Source organism: Gymnogyps californianus, chromosome 15 (genome assembly GCF_018139145.2).
Source record: "Gymnogyps californianus isolate 813 chromosome 15, ASM1813914v2, whole genome shotgun sequence".
NCBI classification, from domain to species: domain Eukaryota; kingdom Metazoa; phylum Chordata; class Aves; order Accipitriformes; family Cathartidae; genus Gymnogyps; species Gymnogyps californianus.
In genome coordinates this window covers 3,307,196-3,323,749 of record NC_059485.1, presented here as the reverse complement: position 1 = coordinate 3,323,749, position 16,554 = coordinate 3,307,196, and the positions used below count along the sequence as shown (strand labels likewise).

At 63.6% G+C, this 16,554-nt stretch overlaps 2 protein-coding genes across 2 annotated transcripts; one reads left to right on the top strand and one right to left on the bottom strand.

Annotated features, from left to right (window-relative positions):
* Window positions 1–126: 126 nt before the first annotated feature.
* On the bottom strand, window positions 127–10,599 carry FLII (FLII actin remodeling protein). The gene is given in 31 exon segments (XM_050905837.1): window positions 127–763; window positions 941–1,006; window positions 1,112–1,217; window positions 1,491–1,597; window positions 1,702–1,830; window positions 1,920–1,980; window positions 2,097–2,251; window positions 2,429–2,654; window positions 2,770–2,909; window positions 3,011–3,199; window positions 3,350–3,541; window positions 3,760–3,864; window positions 3,949–4,120; window positions 4,188–4,271; window positions 4,519–4,593; window positions 4,673–4,755; window positions 4,828–5,007; window positions 5,090–5,302; window positions 5,419–5,552; window positions 5,696–5,824; window positions 5,827–5,842; window positions 6,145–6,229; window positions 6,368–6,525; window positions 6,612–6,787; window positions 6,886–6,989; window positions 7,095–7,256; window positions 7,399–7,484; window positions 7,983–8,063; window positions 8,237–8,308; window positions 9,490–9,600; window positions 10,537–10,599. Coding segments are annotated over 31 exon segments (3,795 nt in total). The 3' UTR covers window positions 127–628.
* Window positions 10,600–11,344: 745 nt separating this feature from the next.
* On the top strand, window positions 11,345–15,546 carry MIEF2 (mitochondrial elongation factor 2). Its single transcript, XM_050905969.1, is given in 4 exon segments — window positions 11,345–11,491; window positions 12,016–12,042; window positions 12,044–12,194; window positions 13,044–15,546. Coding segments are annotated over 4 exon segments (1,380 nt in total). The 3' UTR covers window positions 14,099–15,546.
* The last annotated feature ends 1,008 nt before the right edge of the window (window positions 15,547–16,554 follow it).

Sequence of the window (16,554 nt, the reverse complement as noted above, 5' to 3'; positions counted from 1 at the left end):
GTGTTCGGGGAGCCTTGGCGGTGGGCTTGGAGCTGGGTGGGTGCCGGGGCCCCCCAAGTTGCAGAGGGGTAGGAGTGGGGGGGGGGAACGGACCCTGCTTGGGCGCAGTCAGAGCCTGACACGGCCTCGGGGTGAGAAGTGCAGCCTTTATTGATATGACACCGATGGGCTGGCCCCCGCCGGGGGTTCATCCCCCCACGCCAGGGGTTCATCCCCCCCCCCAGGACAGGGGGGCTGGCTGTAAGGCCCAGGGCTGAGAACCCCTCGCTCCCCCTCCCCAGTGCTCTTTAGCAAAGCATCCTCCCACCCAAACTGGGAAACCCTCCTATCTCCCAGTTGCAGGGGAAGCTCAGCACTGGTTTGGGGCAGCAGCATCCCCAAAAGCAGGGGGTAACGGGCCCACGCTGCCCCATATACCCCCCAGGAAGGGAAGGGGCTGAGCTGGGCCCCACGCTGGGAGAAAGGGGGACAGAGGGTCAGCCCCAGTGCTCCCCGCTGGCCCCAGCTCGGGGGGAAGTGGCTCCAAGTCGAGCTTGGCTGGGAGCAGGCGTGTGTGGCAGCGCAGGGTGCCGGGGGGGTCCGGCCATGCCATAGAGGCCATGGCTGGAGCGCTGGGTGCCCCCGGCCCTTAGGCGGGCGGCTTGCGGAAGACGCTCCAGGCATGGAAGCAGCGGGTGAAGGGCCAGGGCTCGTTGCCTTTCCGCACCAGCCGGAGCTTGCGAGGACGCGTAGGGTCCTTGGAGCGCATGTGCTGGATGTAGACCTGGGGTAGAGCACAGCCGTGGGGGTCCCCAGCCCTCGCCCACCTCCGGGGCTGGCCTTTCCCAGCCCGGGAGCTGCTGAGAGCTCTGCACCACCGTGCACAGGGCAGGATCAGGGCCCCAAGGGGGAGATGAAGCCTGAATCTTCACCCCAGCAGCAAGGAGGAGGGAGGCCTTACCTGGCATGCCTTGAGGCTCAGCTTGATCTCCACCTGGCTGGTCTGGGTGCCCACCCACATGTAGACCTGCGGGAAGGACGTGCAGCCGGGCTCAGCCGATGGAGCCAGTGGCAGATCGGGCCCCTGCCGCGCTGACACAGGACATGGGACAGCCTCACAGCCCTGGCTCACCTCCCGCCCGTTGTCCAGCAACATGATGTCGTCGTCAGCCAGGTCGTCCTGGCAGAAATCGGAGCACTTCTCTGACACGGAGAAATAACCCTTCTCGTTGGAGCACCTGCGGGGAGAGCCGGAAGGGGACTGCATCAAAGACCTGAGTTTGTTAGGACTCAGCTTGTGCAGAAGGAGGGATGTGATGGAGCAGCTGTTTCAGCCGGTTGATGCCCAGGGATGGACAGAGTTGGGAGAGGAGCTTTGCCTGTCACGGGGAGCCGTGCCCTGGCTAGCTTGGGAGGACTGAGCCCCTGGCGAAGGCCAGCATGGCCCAGGGTGCTGCGGGAGGAAGAGGACCAGCACAGACTGGAGCAGCCCCTCCTGGGCCAGGACCCACCTGAAGAGCCGGGAGTGCTTCATATAGTCGGCATCTTCATCGTAGGGCTTCTGGCTCCCGATGCCCACCCAGAAGAAGTTTTCGGGCTCCTCTCCCTCGTTGATCACCTGCGAGGACAGAGACAGGGCTGAGCGTGGCCGTCCCCTAGCCTGGCGGTCACTGCCACCCAGGTAAGCTGGCGCCGAGCCCCGCTGTCCTCCCACCCGCTTACCTGCTTGCTGTAGGAGTCGTCAAACATGTGGTTCATGATGTCCTCAGCCAGCTTGGCCTCGTCGGGGTCGGCTGCCCGGCCCACCCAGGTGTAGACGATGCCCTGGTTATCCGTGCTCTCAAAGGGCACCTGGGGGAGCGCAGAGAGTCAGGGCTGCCCAAGCGGGGAGGAGGGCAAGTGGCCGAGCATCTCCGAGGATGCTCAGCCACGCGCAGTACCTTGAGGATGAAGCAGAACTCTGAGTTGAGCAGACCAGCATCTGTGTTGATCTGGATGCACCTAGAAAAGAAGCCCATGAGGCACAGTCAGCAAGAGATGAGGCAGTTGTACCTACTGGCACGTACCCCGCACCCATGGGTGCTGCCTGCCCCGGAGCAGCCCCCAGGAAGGCTGACCTGGTGCAGAGGGCCCCGCCGTTGGTGCGGATGTGGTAGAGGCTGGGCTGGGGCGGGCTGGCCCTGTCCTTCCGCTTGCCCCGGTGGATGACAAACCTCCTCTTGAAGTGCGAGAGGAACTTGGGGTTCTCCTGCTGCTGGGTCATGCGCACCACCTGGCCAGGGGTGGGTGTCAGCAGGGCCATGGGGACCCCCCACAAACACAACCCCAAACCCCAGCTGCACCCCCCTGCCAGCCCCCATCTCTGCTGCTATCCCCTGCCCTGAGCCTGAGGGCAGAGAGGAGATGGGGGACCCCTGTGTCACCCCCCAGGAGCGTGCAGCGAGGTCACCTCCAGCTTGCCGGGGAAGAGACTCTCGAACTTCTTCTGGAGGCTGAAGGTGAAGGTGAGCCAGCCCATGTTGGAGGCCTCCCGGCCCTGCCAGAAGTAGACGATGCACTGGAAGTCTTCCTCGGGCTGCTTCTCCTCCTCCTCTTCCTCACCCTCCTCCTCCCCTTTGCCTTCACCCTTCTTCTTCTTCTCCTCCTCCTCCTCATACTCCACTGGCACCCAGTACCTGAGGGCAGGAACAGGGGGGGATGTGAGGGATGGGGCAGGTTGGGGGTCTGGGCAAGGAAGATGGGGGGATGAGGGGTCCAGCAGCCCCGGAGAGGGGACAAGCCGGGTCTCACCTGCAGAGGAAGACGTAGCAGTCATGGGTGTGGAAGTGGCCGAACTCCTCCTCAGGCAGGCGAGCGAATTTCTTGCCCTCCAGCACGAAGCCCTCCATGCCATCCAGGTCCTCGTTCCACTCCTCCATCAGCTGCTCCGCCTGTGGCCCCACATGCTCTGTCAGCCAGCAGCCACCCAGCCCCTCCGTCAGCACCCGGCCCAACGCCACGGGGGGACGCACGGGACAGTCCCCAGCCCTACCTCGCTCAGGGGCATGGGGGGCTGGCGGGGCAGGAAAAGCGCCGTGAGGTCGGCCTTCATCTGGTCCTTCTTCTCGGCATCCTTGCGGACCTTGCCGGCGAGGCCGCCCTCCTGCAGCACCGTCTCGGCGTTGCGGGTGTAATCCACGCGCAGGACGTCATCCCAGTTCTTGAACTTGGACTTGAACACCTAAATCGGGGAGCAGGTAATGCACCCCAGGCTGCAGCACCCTCCCTGGCACCCAGCATCCCACCCCGAGGGGGTCTGTGCCCCCGTCTCCCTCCCCGGTACTGCTGCCCAGGGGTCCGTGCCCGTTCGTAGGCACGTGGGCCGCCCTACCTGGCACTCGGTGCCCTCCAGGTTCCTGCTGACCATGGCGTGCTTAGGCCGGTGCAGCATGCCGCACAGCTCCTGGCTCAGCTTCAGCGCCGCTGCCCGCACCAGCCGCGGCGACTTCCTCCCGATCCAGATGAAGACGTCGGACCAGCAGTCCAGGATGTACACGCTCTTGGTGTCCAGCAGGCTCTGCAGCTGAGGGTACCGCAAGGAAAAGGGGGGTCAGGCACCCGTGGGCTTTCCTGGCTGGAAAACGCCCTGCCTGCTCCCAAAAGCCAGCCGGGAAGAGCAGAGCATCCCCCACCCGGGCCCTGCTGGCTGAACCTGCCTCTCCCAGGGCACAGCTGGAGGCAGAGGGGGCACGAAACCAGTCTCACTGGTCAGACTGGGAGAACCTCCCCGCCCCATCCTACCAGGCGCATCTCCGGCATCAGATCAGCCTTCAGCCTCTTCTTGTGCTCCACTGAGAGCTTGTAGTTGATCTGGGGCAGCTCCAGGTAGCCCAGGCCCAGGCCGACCTGCGGAGGGGACGGGGACACGGGTGAGGGGGGGGTTGCAGGGCCCCGGCAGTGCCGACGGCTCCATGGATGGTGGCTCCTCACCTTGTACAACTTGGGCTTGTGGGGCTGGAAGTCATCGGGGACGCAGGGCCGGATCTCCTCGGGCTGCCCCCCAAGCACCTCCCAGAAGTCGGGGGTCTCCTGGCCCTGGGTGAGCAGCGTGATCTCCGCCTTGCCCTTCCGCTCGTTCTTGTTGATCTTCTCGGCGAAGAGCCTGCGGCGGGAGCGCGTGAGATGGCGGGTGGGTTCCCTGCACCCCCAGCCCCCCCGACCAGCCCTACCTGGCCTTGGTGGTGCTGCTCAGCGTGGCCTGGCTCCCGCGCCACACGAAGAGGTTAAGGCCATGGTCCAGGAGGAAGACGAACCTGGTGAGAGGACAGTCAGGAGAGAGTGGACGCACCGAGCGTCCTCCCCACCCCGGGGGTCCTTGCAGAGCAGGGCACCGCAGCTGCTGGGGCTGCCAAGCGGGGTTTGGACCCCCATCCTTATAGAAAGGTGCTGGCACTGCCGATTTTCACCCCAGAGCTGCAGCTACGATGTCTTGGGTGGACCCTGCCAGCACCCTGTCCCTCCGCAGAGACCCTGTGTGCCCTGGCCGCTCCCCCTGCTCACCGGGGGTCCAGCGATGTCCCTTTCAGTGCCACCGGCTCCAGCTTGACGTTCTTCTTCCCATAGACGCGGTACAGCCTGGGGGAGAGACAGCCACGGTGGGACGTGGGGCACCGCCTGCCCCACGCATCCCCCCAGCCCCTGGCCCCAGCGGTACCTGGTGACGTATTGCGTGTCCTCGACGGTGAAGAAGCCGCTGGCCGTGCCACCCTCGATGTAGGAGATGTCGTTGTCGAAGACCTGGAGGCAGGGAGGGGGTGAGGGTGGGAGAGGCAGGGCTGGGGACTGTGGGGGGCCGGGGGTTGGCCTCACCTGGAGGAACTCATCGCTCTCGTCCCCCATCTCCTCCCGAATGCTGCGGCACTCAGCCCCCAGGTAGTTGCGGAGGTTGACGGCGTGGATGGCGGAGCAGGCCTTCTTGTCCAGCGTGGCCTCCTGCCCGATCCAGTAGTAGATCTCCCAGTTGAGGGAACCGTTCTCATCCAGGAATGTCTAGGGAGGGATGGGGTGTGAGATAGGATGGCCGTGGCCCCGGGCTGGGGACATGGGGGAACCCTCGGTCCTCCCCGGGTACCTTGAGCACGATGTAGCAGTCGGCTTCGTAGAACTTGCCGTGGAAAGCCTCGTCCACCAGCGTGGGCACGAAGTTCTCGATCTGCCAGACGCAGAGGCCGGGCAGCTGCCCCACATCCTCGCTGAAGAACTCCGAGTAGTCCAGCTGCGGCTTCTCCAGGCCCTGGTCCCAGCGGCGCGTCTTCAGGTCCGGTGCCTTCGCCTCCCCACTCTCCTGCGGGGACGGGGACAGCTCACGAAACTGGGGGCAGCCGGATCCCTGCCAGCACCCAGGGTGGGCCAGGGGCACCGTGGTGCCCCTCAGGGTCCCTCTCCCATCCCAGACCCTACCTCTATCTTCTTGTTCTTCTCCTGGGCCACATCCGACATCCCCTTCAGCACCTGCTTGGCCTGGTCGTCCTGGGCAGAGTCCTTGCGCCGCCGGAGCCGCATCTTGCGGGCCAGCGGGTCCTTGGTGCCGCTCCCTGGGGACATGGGGACAGGGTGAGAGGCAGCCAGGACACCCATGCCTTGCGTGGGGCACGCCATGGGGCACGTCTCGTTTCCCAGCCTCTCTCAGGGTGCTGCCCGAGGCAGGGGCTGTCCCCCCATGTCCCTGCACGCTTACCTGCCGTGGCGGCCGCGACGGTGGCCGGGGAGGCTCCGGCCAGGCGGAGCTGGTTCTGCAGGGAGAAGTCGATGTTGTACCACTCCGATGTCCGATCCACCGGCTTCGGGGGCATCACCAGGTTGGGTTCTCGCGCACGTCCAGGATCTGCCGAGGAGGGGACGGGAGACCTCACTGCTCTGAAGCACGCGCTCATGGGGACACTGAGGATGTGGGGTGGGATGGGAGACCTCCGGAGCACCCTGGGCTTTGGTGAGGTGAGGGAGATGTGGAGGGAGCCCCGAATCCAACCACCTGCCTGGGCTGAACCATGTGCCAGACTGCATGTGTTGGCCCCAAGACCCCCTGTCCTCACCTCACCTCATCCCACCCTACAGCCCTGGGATCCCAGGGACGCAGTGGGGCTGTGGTGGACCCAGCCCAAGGTGGAGGGGGTGTTGGGCTCTCACCTCCACGTCCGTCAGGAAGTGGATGGCCTCTGGCAGCGTCACCAGGCGGTTCTTGTTCAGCACCAGCTTCCTCAGCTTGGAGCACCTGTGGGACATGGAGACGCTGGTGAAGGGCCAGGCCAGGGGCATGTCCTTCAAGGACACTCAGAGACCCCGTATCACCGCACAGCCTCCGTGTCCTCTCTTGGGGACAGAGCAGATCCGGCTGGGGGCTGTCCCCTACCTGCAGAGGCTCTCAGGGATGAGCTCCAGGTTGTTGTTGGCCGCCATGAACTCCTCGAGGTTGGCGAGCTTGCCGATGCCCGAGGGGATCCCATCAAAGTCGAGCTTGTTGGAGTTCAGGTACATCTTCTTCAGCTTGGTCAGCTTGCAGATGGCCGACTGGGGAAGGAGGAGATGGTGGGGTGAGGGAGAACCCAGCAGCATGGAAGCAAGGGCAGGGATGCCACGTACGGGCAGGGACGTACGGGCAAGGAGGTGAGCTGGTTGCGGGACAGGTTGAGGGTCTCCAGCTGGGTCCACTGGTCGATGCAGAGCGAGAGCTCCGTGATCTGGTTGCTGCTGAGGTTGAGGCGCCGCAGGCTACCCAGGGTGTAGAGGCACTCGGGGACGCGGCTGAGGTCGTTGCAGGACAGGTCGACGTCTGGGGGAAGACAACGGGGTAGAGGCCACCAGCCAGACCCACGCCAGGGCTGAGAGAGACCCCGGAGGGCCCCGTGGGGCTGGGCACCCCGGCCCTACCTGCCAGGTTCACCAGGCCCTCGAGGCTGGTGGGCAGATTGCTTTGCGTGCGCTGCGTGTTCCTGAGGTGGAGGGTCTGCAGGGCCGTCATCGCCGGGAGCTGCCTGCGGACCACGGAGAACCACGGGGCAGAGACGGCGTCAGGGCTGGAGCAGGCACCCAGCCCAGCCCCGGCATCGTGGGATCCAGCCTGGAAAATGGGGCCTTACCGGAGCTGCGCGTGCAGGAGGGGGTTGTTGTTGAGGATGAGAGTCTGGAGGTGGACCAGGCGTCTCATCTGCGGCGGGAGGCTCTCCAGCTTGTTGTTGCTCAGGTCGAGGTAGAGCAGGTCCGTCAGGTTGATGAAGAGCTGGTTGGGAATGGTCTCGATGCTGCGGGGATAGGGGATCTTCAGGGCTGCCTGGGACCTGCACCAGCCCTTGGTCTCCCTCGAAGAGGGGCAGAGAGTGAAGGGGGGTGACGGATGGAGGTGGCCATGGCTAGAGGGAGATGGCTGCCCTGGCCTGGACCCACCTGTTGTGGCCGAGGTTGAGGACCAGCATGTTCTTGGCGTTCTCCAGTTCCCGGGGACACTCCGTGAGCTGGTTGTAGCTCAGGTCCTGGGGCGAACGGGAGAGCAAAGCAGGCATCACCCTCTGCCCCGCATCCAGCAACCACCACCCAAACCTGAGGACCGAGGAGCACCTTTGGGGCACGGCCTGCCTACAGCCACACCGGGCTTGCCCTGTGGATCGGTGCCCAGCAGCAGGAGCTGGATGAGCACGCGGGGAGCCCAGCCGCAGCATCAGCCTTTAAAGGAGGCATTGCCACAGGGTTATCCTGCCCGCAGCCGGCTTCCCTGGCGCTCAGACACGGGGTCAGAAGGACTGTCACTGAAAGGGCACGGGAGTTCTTGTTGTAGGGAAGCTAGTTATGGCCCGGGCACCTGGAATTCTAAGGGAGCTGGGCAGCGCTGATTTACTCCCTGCACCTTTCCCCCAGATGCTCCTCAGCCCCAACCATGCTCCCCAAGGAACACGAGGGGCCACCGAAGTGCAGGAACGGGACCCAGGAGTCTGAGCTGGCTCTCGCATTAGCCGAGGAGACTCTGCACCTACCAGCACCGAGAGGTCATCCAGCTGGAAGATATCATCGGGGACTCCCGAATTCTTCAGGCTGTTTGCACGAGCCACGATCGCCTTGAAAGGGGAGAGAGAGGCACGACTGCAGCCGCCCGCCGGTTCTACGCCTGCTGAGCCCCCCCGGGGTGGCCAGGGACGATCCTTGTGTGCCCCCAGAGCCAGGGGCTGGCTGAGAGGTGCCTGGGGACACTAGCCCTGATGCTGGTGGGCTGCATGAGGGGGACACTTACCCGGAGGCAGGGCAGGCCGGAGAGCTCGCCGTGGAGCGTGGTGAGGCTGTTGTGACTCACGGAGAGGTGTTCCTGCGGGGAAGCCCCAGACAAACCCCAGTGAGCAGAGAGGAGCCGGGGCTGCGTGGGGCAGTGGTCGGGCCCCTGCACTGATGTGGGGGGTCCTTAATCCCAGGAGAGTCGGGGCTTGCAGAGGCATGGGGTAAGCTCAGTCCTGACCCACAGAAGGCTGCTGGGACGCTCCCAGTCTCAAACTGGTTGGTTGGCCCCAGCGTGCCCACGCTGCCTCTGTACCCCTCATTCCTTGGGGCAGACCTGGCTGAGACACCCCAGCCCTGCTGCAGGGTTTGGGGTGCTCTGGGCTGCTACTGAGCTGGCTTGCGGCAGTCTCGTACAGTCCCCGAGCAAACAGACCCCAAGTCCTTGGAAACCCTTCTCACTGGGTGATCTGGGAACAGGCAGACATGTGGGGACCGGCAAGGTTGCAGAAGGGCCCAAGGGAAATTTTGGTTTCCTCTGGGCATCACCAGCCCAGCTGTTACCTGCTCAGGAAAATGAGGAATCGGCAGACTGCGGGTGAGCTGCCAGGTTTTAAGTCTAGCCGCGGCCCCCGAGCGTCTGGCAGGACGGTGGGAGCGCAGCTCCGAGCAGCACGGAGGGCTTCCCCCCTTGCTGTGCCCGAGCAGGGCGCACCCGGCACGGTGACGAGGACTTTTGGCAGCGTTTAAAGCGTTGTGTTTAGCTGGCACTGATTTAGCGATGTCCGTAACGTTGCTGCAGGACACCGCCAAAGCAAAGTTTAGCCACGGACTCCACCAAGGGCCTGGTCGTGCACAAAACTCGAGCCGCCCAAAAAACAAAGCCAGGCAGCTGCCAGCTAGTGCTTTTTATATCTTTTAGCAAAGGAGAAGGAAAAAAAAGCCCTAAAACCTTAATCCACCCCATACTAAACCTTCACCCTTCCCTTCTATTAAAGGGTAGAGGATCTAAGCATGGGTTTTAGTCTGGTTTTCTAGGAAAACAAGGTGAAACCGAGTACAAGTCTGTCTCAACCCCACTCCTAACAGCCCCTGCATCCAATTTCAACCACATGTCGTAGCTCAGCCCTATTATTAGACACCAGAGCATCCGCCGATGCCATGACGCTGCATGGCTCACCAGGCTCTCGGCACCACCGCGTAGGGCCCCGTCTGACCCCGCAGCCCCAGTGGGAGCTGTTGAGCCCCATCCCCTGCCCGAAACGGGCCGCTCACCAGCTTCTGGAGGGCGGCGAGCTCCTCGGGCAGGTAGCAGAGCCCCGTGCGGTTCAGCTTCAGCCAGCGCAGGCTGGTCATCGCCTTCACGTGCTCCGGGAAGTAGCCGCCCTGCGAGGAAGAGGAGGAGGAGGGTGAGAAAACCACCTGCCCTAGGGGGTGAGGATCTGGGGACCTCAGGCTGACCAGCCCTGTGAGGTCAGGGGGAGGCCTGGGATCGCTCAGTCCTACAGGACTGGGAGCTGGGGGGGACGGAATCACCCAGTCCTATGGGATTGGGAGCTGGGGACTCAGGCTGCCAGCCCTGGAGGTGGGGGGGCCTGGGATCGCTCAGTCCTACGGACTGGGAGCTGGGGGGACGGATCACCCAGTCCTACGGGATTGGGAGCTGGGGGGGCCGGGATCGCCCAGTCCTGCGGGATTGGGAGCTGGGGGGGCCGGGATCGCCCAGTCCTACGGGATTGGGAGCTGGGGGGCCGGGATCGCCCAGTCCTAGGGATGGGAGCTGGGGGGCCGGGATCGCCCAGTCCTAGGGATGGGAGCTGGGGGGCCGGGATCGCCCAGTCCTATGGGATGGGAGCTGGGGGGGCCGGGATCGCCCAGTCCTATGGGATTGGGAGTCAGGGGGCCAGGATCGCCAGTCCTATGGGACTGAGAGCTGGGGGACTGGGATCGCCCAGTTTTATGGGATTAGGCCCTGGGGAGCCACCATCACCTGGCTCTCTGGGGCCCCATGAGCTGGGGGGGGGGGGGGGGGCGGAGGTTGCCCAGCTGTAGAGGCTGGGGGGTCAGGGATCGCCAGGCCCTATAGTGCCTATGGGGCCAGGGCTGCCCCTGGACGAGCACCCCCAGTCTGGGGCCAGGAACAGGACCGGGGAGGGGGGGGCGACATCACCCAGTGCATGTCGAACTGAGCCTCCGGGGCCAGGCCGGGCCTGACAGAGCCCTGCGGCGTCCGGGCCCGGGCTCTCCCGGCGCTCGGGGCCTGAGGCCGGGCTGTCCTGTCCTGTCCTCCCTCAGTGCCCGCCGTTCCCCCCCCCCCCGCACCTTGAAGTCGTTGCCGCTGAGGTCGACGCCGCGGACGAAGGGCAGGACCCCGGTGGCCGCCATGGCGGGCGCTGGCGGAGGAAGGGCGGAGGGACCCGGCAGCCGCCCGGTCCCGCCCTGCCCGGCCCCGCCCTCTTCACCGCCCGGCCCCGCCCCGGCGGTGACGCTCCGCAGCGGGAGGGCGGAGCCGGGTTCTGCTTCCGAGCGCGGGTGGGCGGTGCCGCGCCGCGCCGCGCCCCTATTGGCTGGAGCCGCGCCGGGGGCTGCGGGCGCGGCGGCACGCGCGGGCCGCCGGCAGCGCGCGGGCAGCGGGGGTGAGTGCGGGCAGCGGGGGCGAGTGCGGGCAGCGGGGCGGCGGGCTCGGGTGGCTCCGTTCCGCTCCGTTCCTGCCCTTGAGCGGGTCGGGGCTCGGAGGGTGCACCGGGCGATGCCCGTGGCCCGGCCGCCTACCCCTCGGCAACGCGGGGCGGGGGGGGGGCGGTCTCCGTCCCGGTCCCGCCCGGCGGCACGGGCCGCGGTACCGTCCCCCTCCCGGCGCCGCCGGTTCCCCCCGAGGCGGTTGCGCCAGGGCCGGGCGAGGAGCAGGTGACCCTTCTCCGGGGTGACCCTTGCTCTTTCGCCGCACCTAGGCGTCCCGGCAGCGGCGGGAGCCTTTGCCCCGGGGGTGGAGGTGAGCGGCGGGGTGGGCGCCGCAGACATCCCCGTTCCCCAAAAACTCCCACCCTGCGGGCTCTGCGTCCCCCGGGGGAGGCAGGTCCCCCGTCCCGGGTGACACCCCACTGTTCCTCTCCCCCTCCGCAGGGCGACCATGGCCGAGTTCACGCGCCAGCGGGGCAAGCGGCAGGAGGACGGCGGGCTGGGCAGCGTCCTCGACCTGCTGTTGGCCAACGCCAGGCTGGTGCTGGGCGTCAGCGGCGCGGCCGTGCTCGCCATCGCCACGCTGGCCGTCAAGCGGGTAAGGCTGGCGCGGCCGCCGTCGGGGCTCGGAGGACGGGAGCAGACGGCCATCCCGTGGAGGAGAGCCGCTTGGCTCCCCGGCCGCGGCGGGGGAAGATGTGCCGCAAACCGTCGCTGGCCGCCGCGGAGCTGGTCCCTCGAGTCTGGCAGAAATGCCGCCGGTGTCGGCTGGCAGCGCCGTGGGCACGGAGCTGCCTGCTCCCATGCTGCGGGGCACGCGCAGCCTCGTACCCCGTTTGCCCGGAACAGCACACGTTAACAATACAGTATCCCATCCAGAAAGGCACCTTGGGCTTAATTCACATTTGGATGCCTGTTTTCCACTTAAAATCTGCAGGAAGAAAATGTGCACCTTTGTGGCTCCCTAAACCGTATATTTTTGCTATAGTGGAAGCCCTGCATGGGGCTGTGTCTCCCCGTGCGTCTACCAGAGGGGCTGTTGTCCCCCTTAGTTCAGGGTGTGACGTTGGGGAAACGGTACAAAGATAATAACTTGTCCGCGTGCGTTTTTCTTCCCTCCAGCTGATAGACCGAGCCACCAGCCCTCGCTGACGAAGGCGATCCCAAAGCTGAGCAGAAAACCCTGGAGGAGAGCTGGCAGGACTTGGCCTTGATCAAGGCAACACCAAAACCCCCTGCGAAGCAGAGGAGGGAAGACCTCAGCGAGCCTCTGCTCTCTCCGGCTCGGCCGCCGGCACCAGGTGAGGCTCACGGTGTGTATGCCGGCTCCCGCCGCAGTCGGGAAGATCACCTTGATGTGCTCCGGGCCATCCGTGCCGCTGCTCCCCACGGTCTGGGAGCTCTGCGTTATTTTTAGCTCAGTTACCGGAAAGCTGACCCGATTGAGCCTGCCCTCCTGGGAGGCTCCCAAGCCGCGGCCCTTTTTTAGGCAATGCCTGCGGTAACGGCACCTCCGATAACGTCCTGGGCGTCTCGGCCGCCGCGGCATGGTGGATGCTGTCGGGGCTTTGTTTCCTCTGGAGCGGTGTCTGCTGTGCTCGTTTTCTGGGTCAGCTCTGCCTAGAGGAAGGTGCGCTCGGGAGCTGCCGCAGACAAAGGCTGCCTTGTCCGGCTGCCTACAAAGACGGTGTTTTTCCAAGTGGGAAAGCAGCCCAGCTCGGTGCAGGGCAGGTCCTGAGATACCAGACCCGGAGCAGGATCGTTTGCAGGACTTGAGCGATCAGGCAGGCATCGGGGCAGGCTGGATCTGCCCGAGCGGTCTCAGTGGGGCCGAGACTTGTAGGGACCCTGGGAGGGAGTCCCTTGCCTGGCTGCTGCTGCTGCTTAGCCTGGTTTACCCACCTCTAGCTGGGGGGATGAGGTTTTGACGTTAGTTTGGGCTCTGCCTTGGCTGAGAAGTGCTGTGAACATCAGAGGACTCAGCGGTGGCCCTCTTGGCATGGTCAGCCTCGCATCCGGAGAGGTGGGCCGAGAGCTGGGCCCCCAGCTCGCGCCTCCCCCTCAGCTGCAGCAGGAGAAGCTGCAGGTTGCAGACGCTCTGCTCAGAGCTGTGACTTCTCCCTTCCCTCTGCCCCATCCTCTTCTCACAGAGCCCAGGGTCTGCTCTCCCCCTCCGGAGGCTCCTCGGGTTGAATCCAGCCCTCCGCGCTGCCTCACGCTGCAGGAGAAGCTCCTCTCGCACTACAGCAGCCGGCTGGCCGTGCCCGAGGCGCAAGCGTCTCTCGCCCCGCAGCTGGCCAGGAGCATCTGCGCCCAACTGCAGAACTTCCTGCGGATCAAGTGCCCGGAGCTGCCCTTCGGCAGCCTCTTCCTCAGCAGTCCCCTGCTCGATGGCCTCGAGGCTCTGGCAGCCGACCACCTCCACCTCATGCTGCCGGTGGTCCTCGACACCGCGCTGTGGAGCCTCATCCCGGGAGAGGACACCGTGGCGAGGAACCCCCAATACTGGATGATCAAGAGGACTGATCTGGAGTATTTCCCTCGCGGGCGCAGCCCCTGGGACAGGTTCATCGTGGGCCGGTACCTCTCCTCCAACGCGCTCAATGAGACCCTCCACAAGATGCTGGTGGCCTCCATCAACTGGCCTGCCATAGGCAGCCTGCTGGGGAGCGTCATCCACCCGGTTGTGGCTTCCCAGGAGCTGAAGCTGGAAGTCAAACACGATCAGGTCGAGCTGAGCATCGCCCTCTTCCCGGTGGTGGAAATGGAGGACAAGGTTCTTCTGGCTGCTCCTCCTGAAGGACCGGTGGAAAATCTCTGGCTTGAGAGCTTTTACAGGGCAGAGGTCTCGAAGGTGAAGGAGCTGGATGCCGGTGACTCCGGGGCTCGGCAGCAATGCCTCCGCATCCTGAACGGCGTCTGCAAGAGCCATCCTGCCCTGCACAAACTGAGCGGCAGCCCCTTGACCCACGTCGTCCTTCACCTCAGTGCCACCAGTTCGGACTGGGCAGAAGAAAGCCTTGCTGACAGGTTCCAGCAGGTGCTTGAGGAGCTGGTAGGCTACCTGGAGAAAGGGGTTCTGCCTTCTTATTTCAACCACAAAATCAACCTCTTCTGCGAGCTGTTGGAAGAGGAAATCGATGAGATGGGCTTCATGCTCTACAGGGCCATATCTGAGCCGGAGCTCCTGCTGAAGGAGAAATGACCGGTGCGTTGGGAGCTCCCGAACGTAGGGTGTTCCTCGCCTGTCTGCTGCTCCCCGCTGTGAGGGTTGCGATGCTTCTAGTTGACTAGTCAGTAAGAGGCAAAGTTCTTGCACTTTATGAGAAAAAAATATTTCCTGTCTGAATAAAACGTGCCTGAGCAGAGGTGGGTGTTGGCGTAAGGAGCCTTTGGCTGGGAGGCTCTGCCAAACCCAAGGCGAGTGCAGCCTACACCTTGAGTACCTACAGGTGAGTCCTGTCCGCTGGGCGTTGGGAGCCGACGTGAAGCATGTCTGGTCTCTGGTTCCCAGTGTCCTCTGCTTGTGCCAGCCTGCTGTCACAGCTGTCAGGCTCCCCTCGTGCTCCGAGACCAGCTAGAGCTGGAGGGGAGCAGTTCCTTGCTGCTGCTGTGTCCTGCAGACCCCACAGGTGCAGTGTCCTGGGTGCTGGGTGGGTCCTTTCACCAGCACCCAACTTGGTCTTACTGTGCCATGCCCTCAAGCTAGCTCTTGGGACAGGGTGGGAGCCTCATCCGTCTGTAGGATATTGCCAAACTGAAATAAGGCCCCAGTGATGACCTGGGTGGTTGTCCGGGCACTTGGAGGTTACAGCCATAGCAAATGGGGGCTGCGGGTTTATTCTTTGGAAACCCTTTCAGCTGCCAGAAGGAGCGAGCTCAGCCCTACCTCTTCATTCTGCCAGTATCGGCTCTGCCCCGAGGGACGGGCGTGCTTCCAGCACCGGTGCTGGGGCTTCGTGGCCCTTGTCCCACAGCGGTGTTTTGCTGGAAGATGTCCCGAAAAAGGAAGCGGCAGGAAGAGAGCTGCTGACTCCCGGGAGGCTCCTGGTATCGGTCCCTTGGTGGAGGCTGCGGCAGGGCTGTACACCCCTGCCTCGGCGGGTGGGTTGCTGCCAGCGTTCGTCTGCGGGTACTCGCTGCTCTGCAACGAACCACGGCATCCCCTTCCAGTCTGTCCAGTGACCCTTTCACACGGGTGTTGCTGCTGTCTTGAGGTCCTGTTCCCCTGGAGCCCCATGGTATGGGGCAGGAAAGGGGGACAGGAATGATGCTCTGAGCAGAGCGCTTGCAAGAACTGAAGTGGTTTATGCTTTTTATTAAGAAGGTATGTTTTGTTTGGGTGTTTTGTTTTGTTTTTTTTCCTTTGAGTGGCTGCTAGTAGGCTTTGATTCTGGCTGTAGTCCCAGGGCAAAGGAATATATTCTATTTAATGGGAAGAGCTGGTTTTGCACACTGGTGGAGATGGAGAAATCCTGTGGACTTCAATGTGAGCAGCTGTTGTGGTTTAGTTTTCTTTACAGCTATCATCTTGTTTAAGAGAGGGGAAAAAAAAAAAAATCTGTGCTTTTCCTCCCAGTCTGAAGATTACTTACTTTGTTCCTCCAAACCACTTCCCAGGTGTTAGCAAAGAGAATAAACCTTCCCTGTGTATACTGGTTCTCTCGTGTCAGCTCCATTTTGTCTCCTTTCCCGTGATAAGGGCTGAAGCGATCCTCCAGCTGCGGTGGCATGCCCGAGAACCAGCCAGCGCTGCCCAGGGCATCCCCCGCTGTGCGGAGAGCTTGGTGGTGGTCAGATTCCATCCTGCAAGGCCTTTCTCCTCCTCTTCCAAACTCCTACACCTGCAGAGTGCCTGGCTGCAGTACGTGAGCCGTCCGGACACTGAGCTTGTACCATTTACCCAGCGGCTCTGAACTGCTCAGCTGCCTGAACACTGACCGGGAAAGCTGGTAACGGCTGATGCCATCAGCAACGCTTAACCTGCTGCCTGCGTGCTACACAAATGCTTTCCGCTGCTGTTGCCATTCAGAGGCTGCTGCCCGGGCTTCTGCCGTGCTTTTGCCAGCTCAGTGATTGCATTACAAAGCCTCGTAATCCTGTTATTTTAGCTGGCAGGTCTGTATTTTTAGGCCACAGCTGTTAATCGTGGGAGTGGGGGGTACAGGGAAATGCAACCCGAGTTCTCCTGACCTTCCCCCATAGATTTAGGCCTAATGGCGATGGACTGCTGCAGAGTTAAAGGCTCTCTTCTCTCTCGTGCAGACCTTAAAGCGAACCCGTGCTGCTGTGGTCTCCTCTGCTTCGAGCTACCCTCTATAGAAAGCGCTTCAGCCTCCTGCCCACCCTGCTTGCTGCATGTCACTTCAGTACTGACCCCGGGGAACTGCTCTGCGTCGGGAAGGAGCAGGGTGCTGAGCAGCGTCGGGGGCCCTGGGGAAAAACTGAATGCTGTCCTCTGGCGGAAAAGGACACGGGAATCTCGTGGATCTACTTTCTTTGATGTACGGAGGAAGCCCCAACAGAGAGGGAGGAGGTAGCCTGGCTTCCCAGGGAGTTCGGTCTAAACTAAGTGCAGGAAAACAGACCCTGCCTTCAGTTCAGCAACGCTACAGCAGATGCAGCTGGTGAGATAAAACCACTTTCCCTACCCCTCTGCAG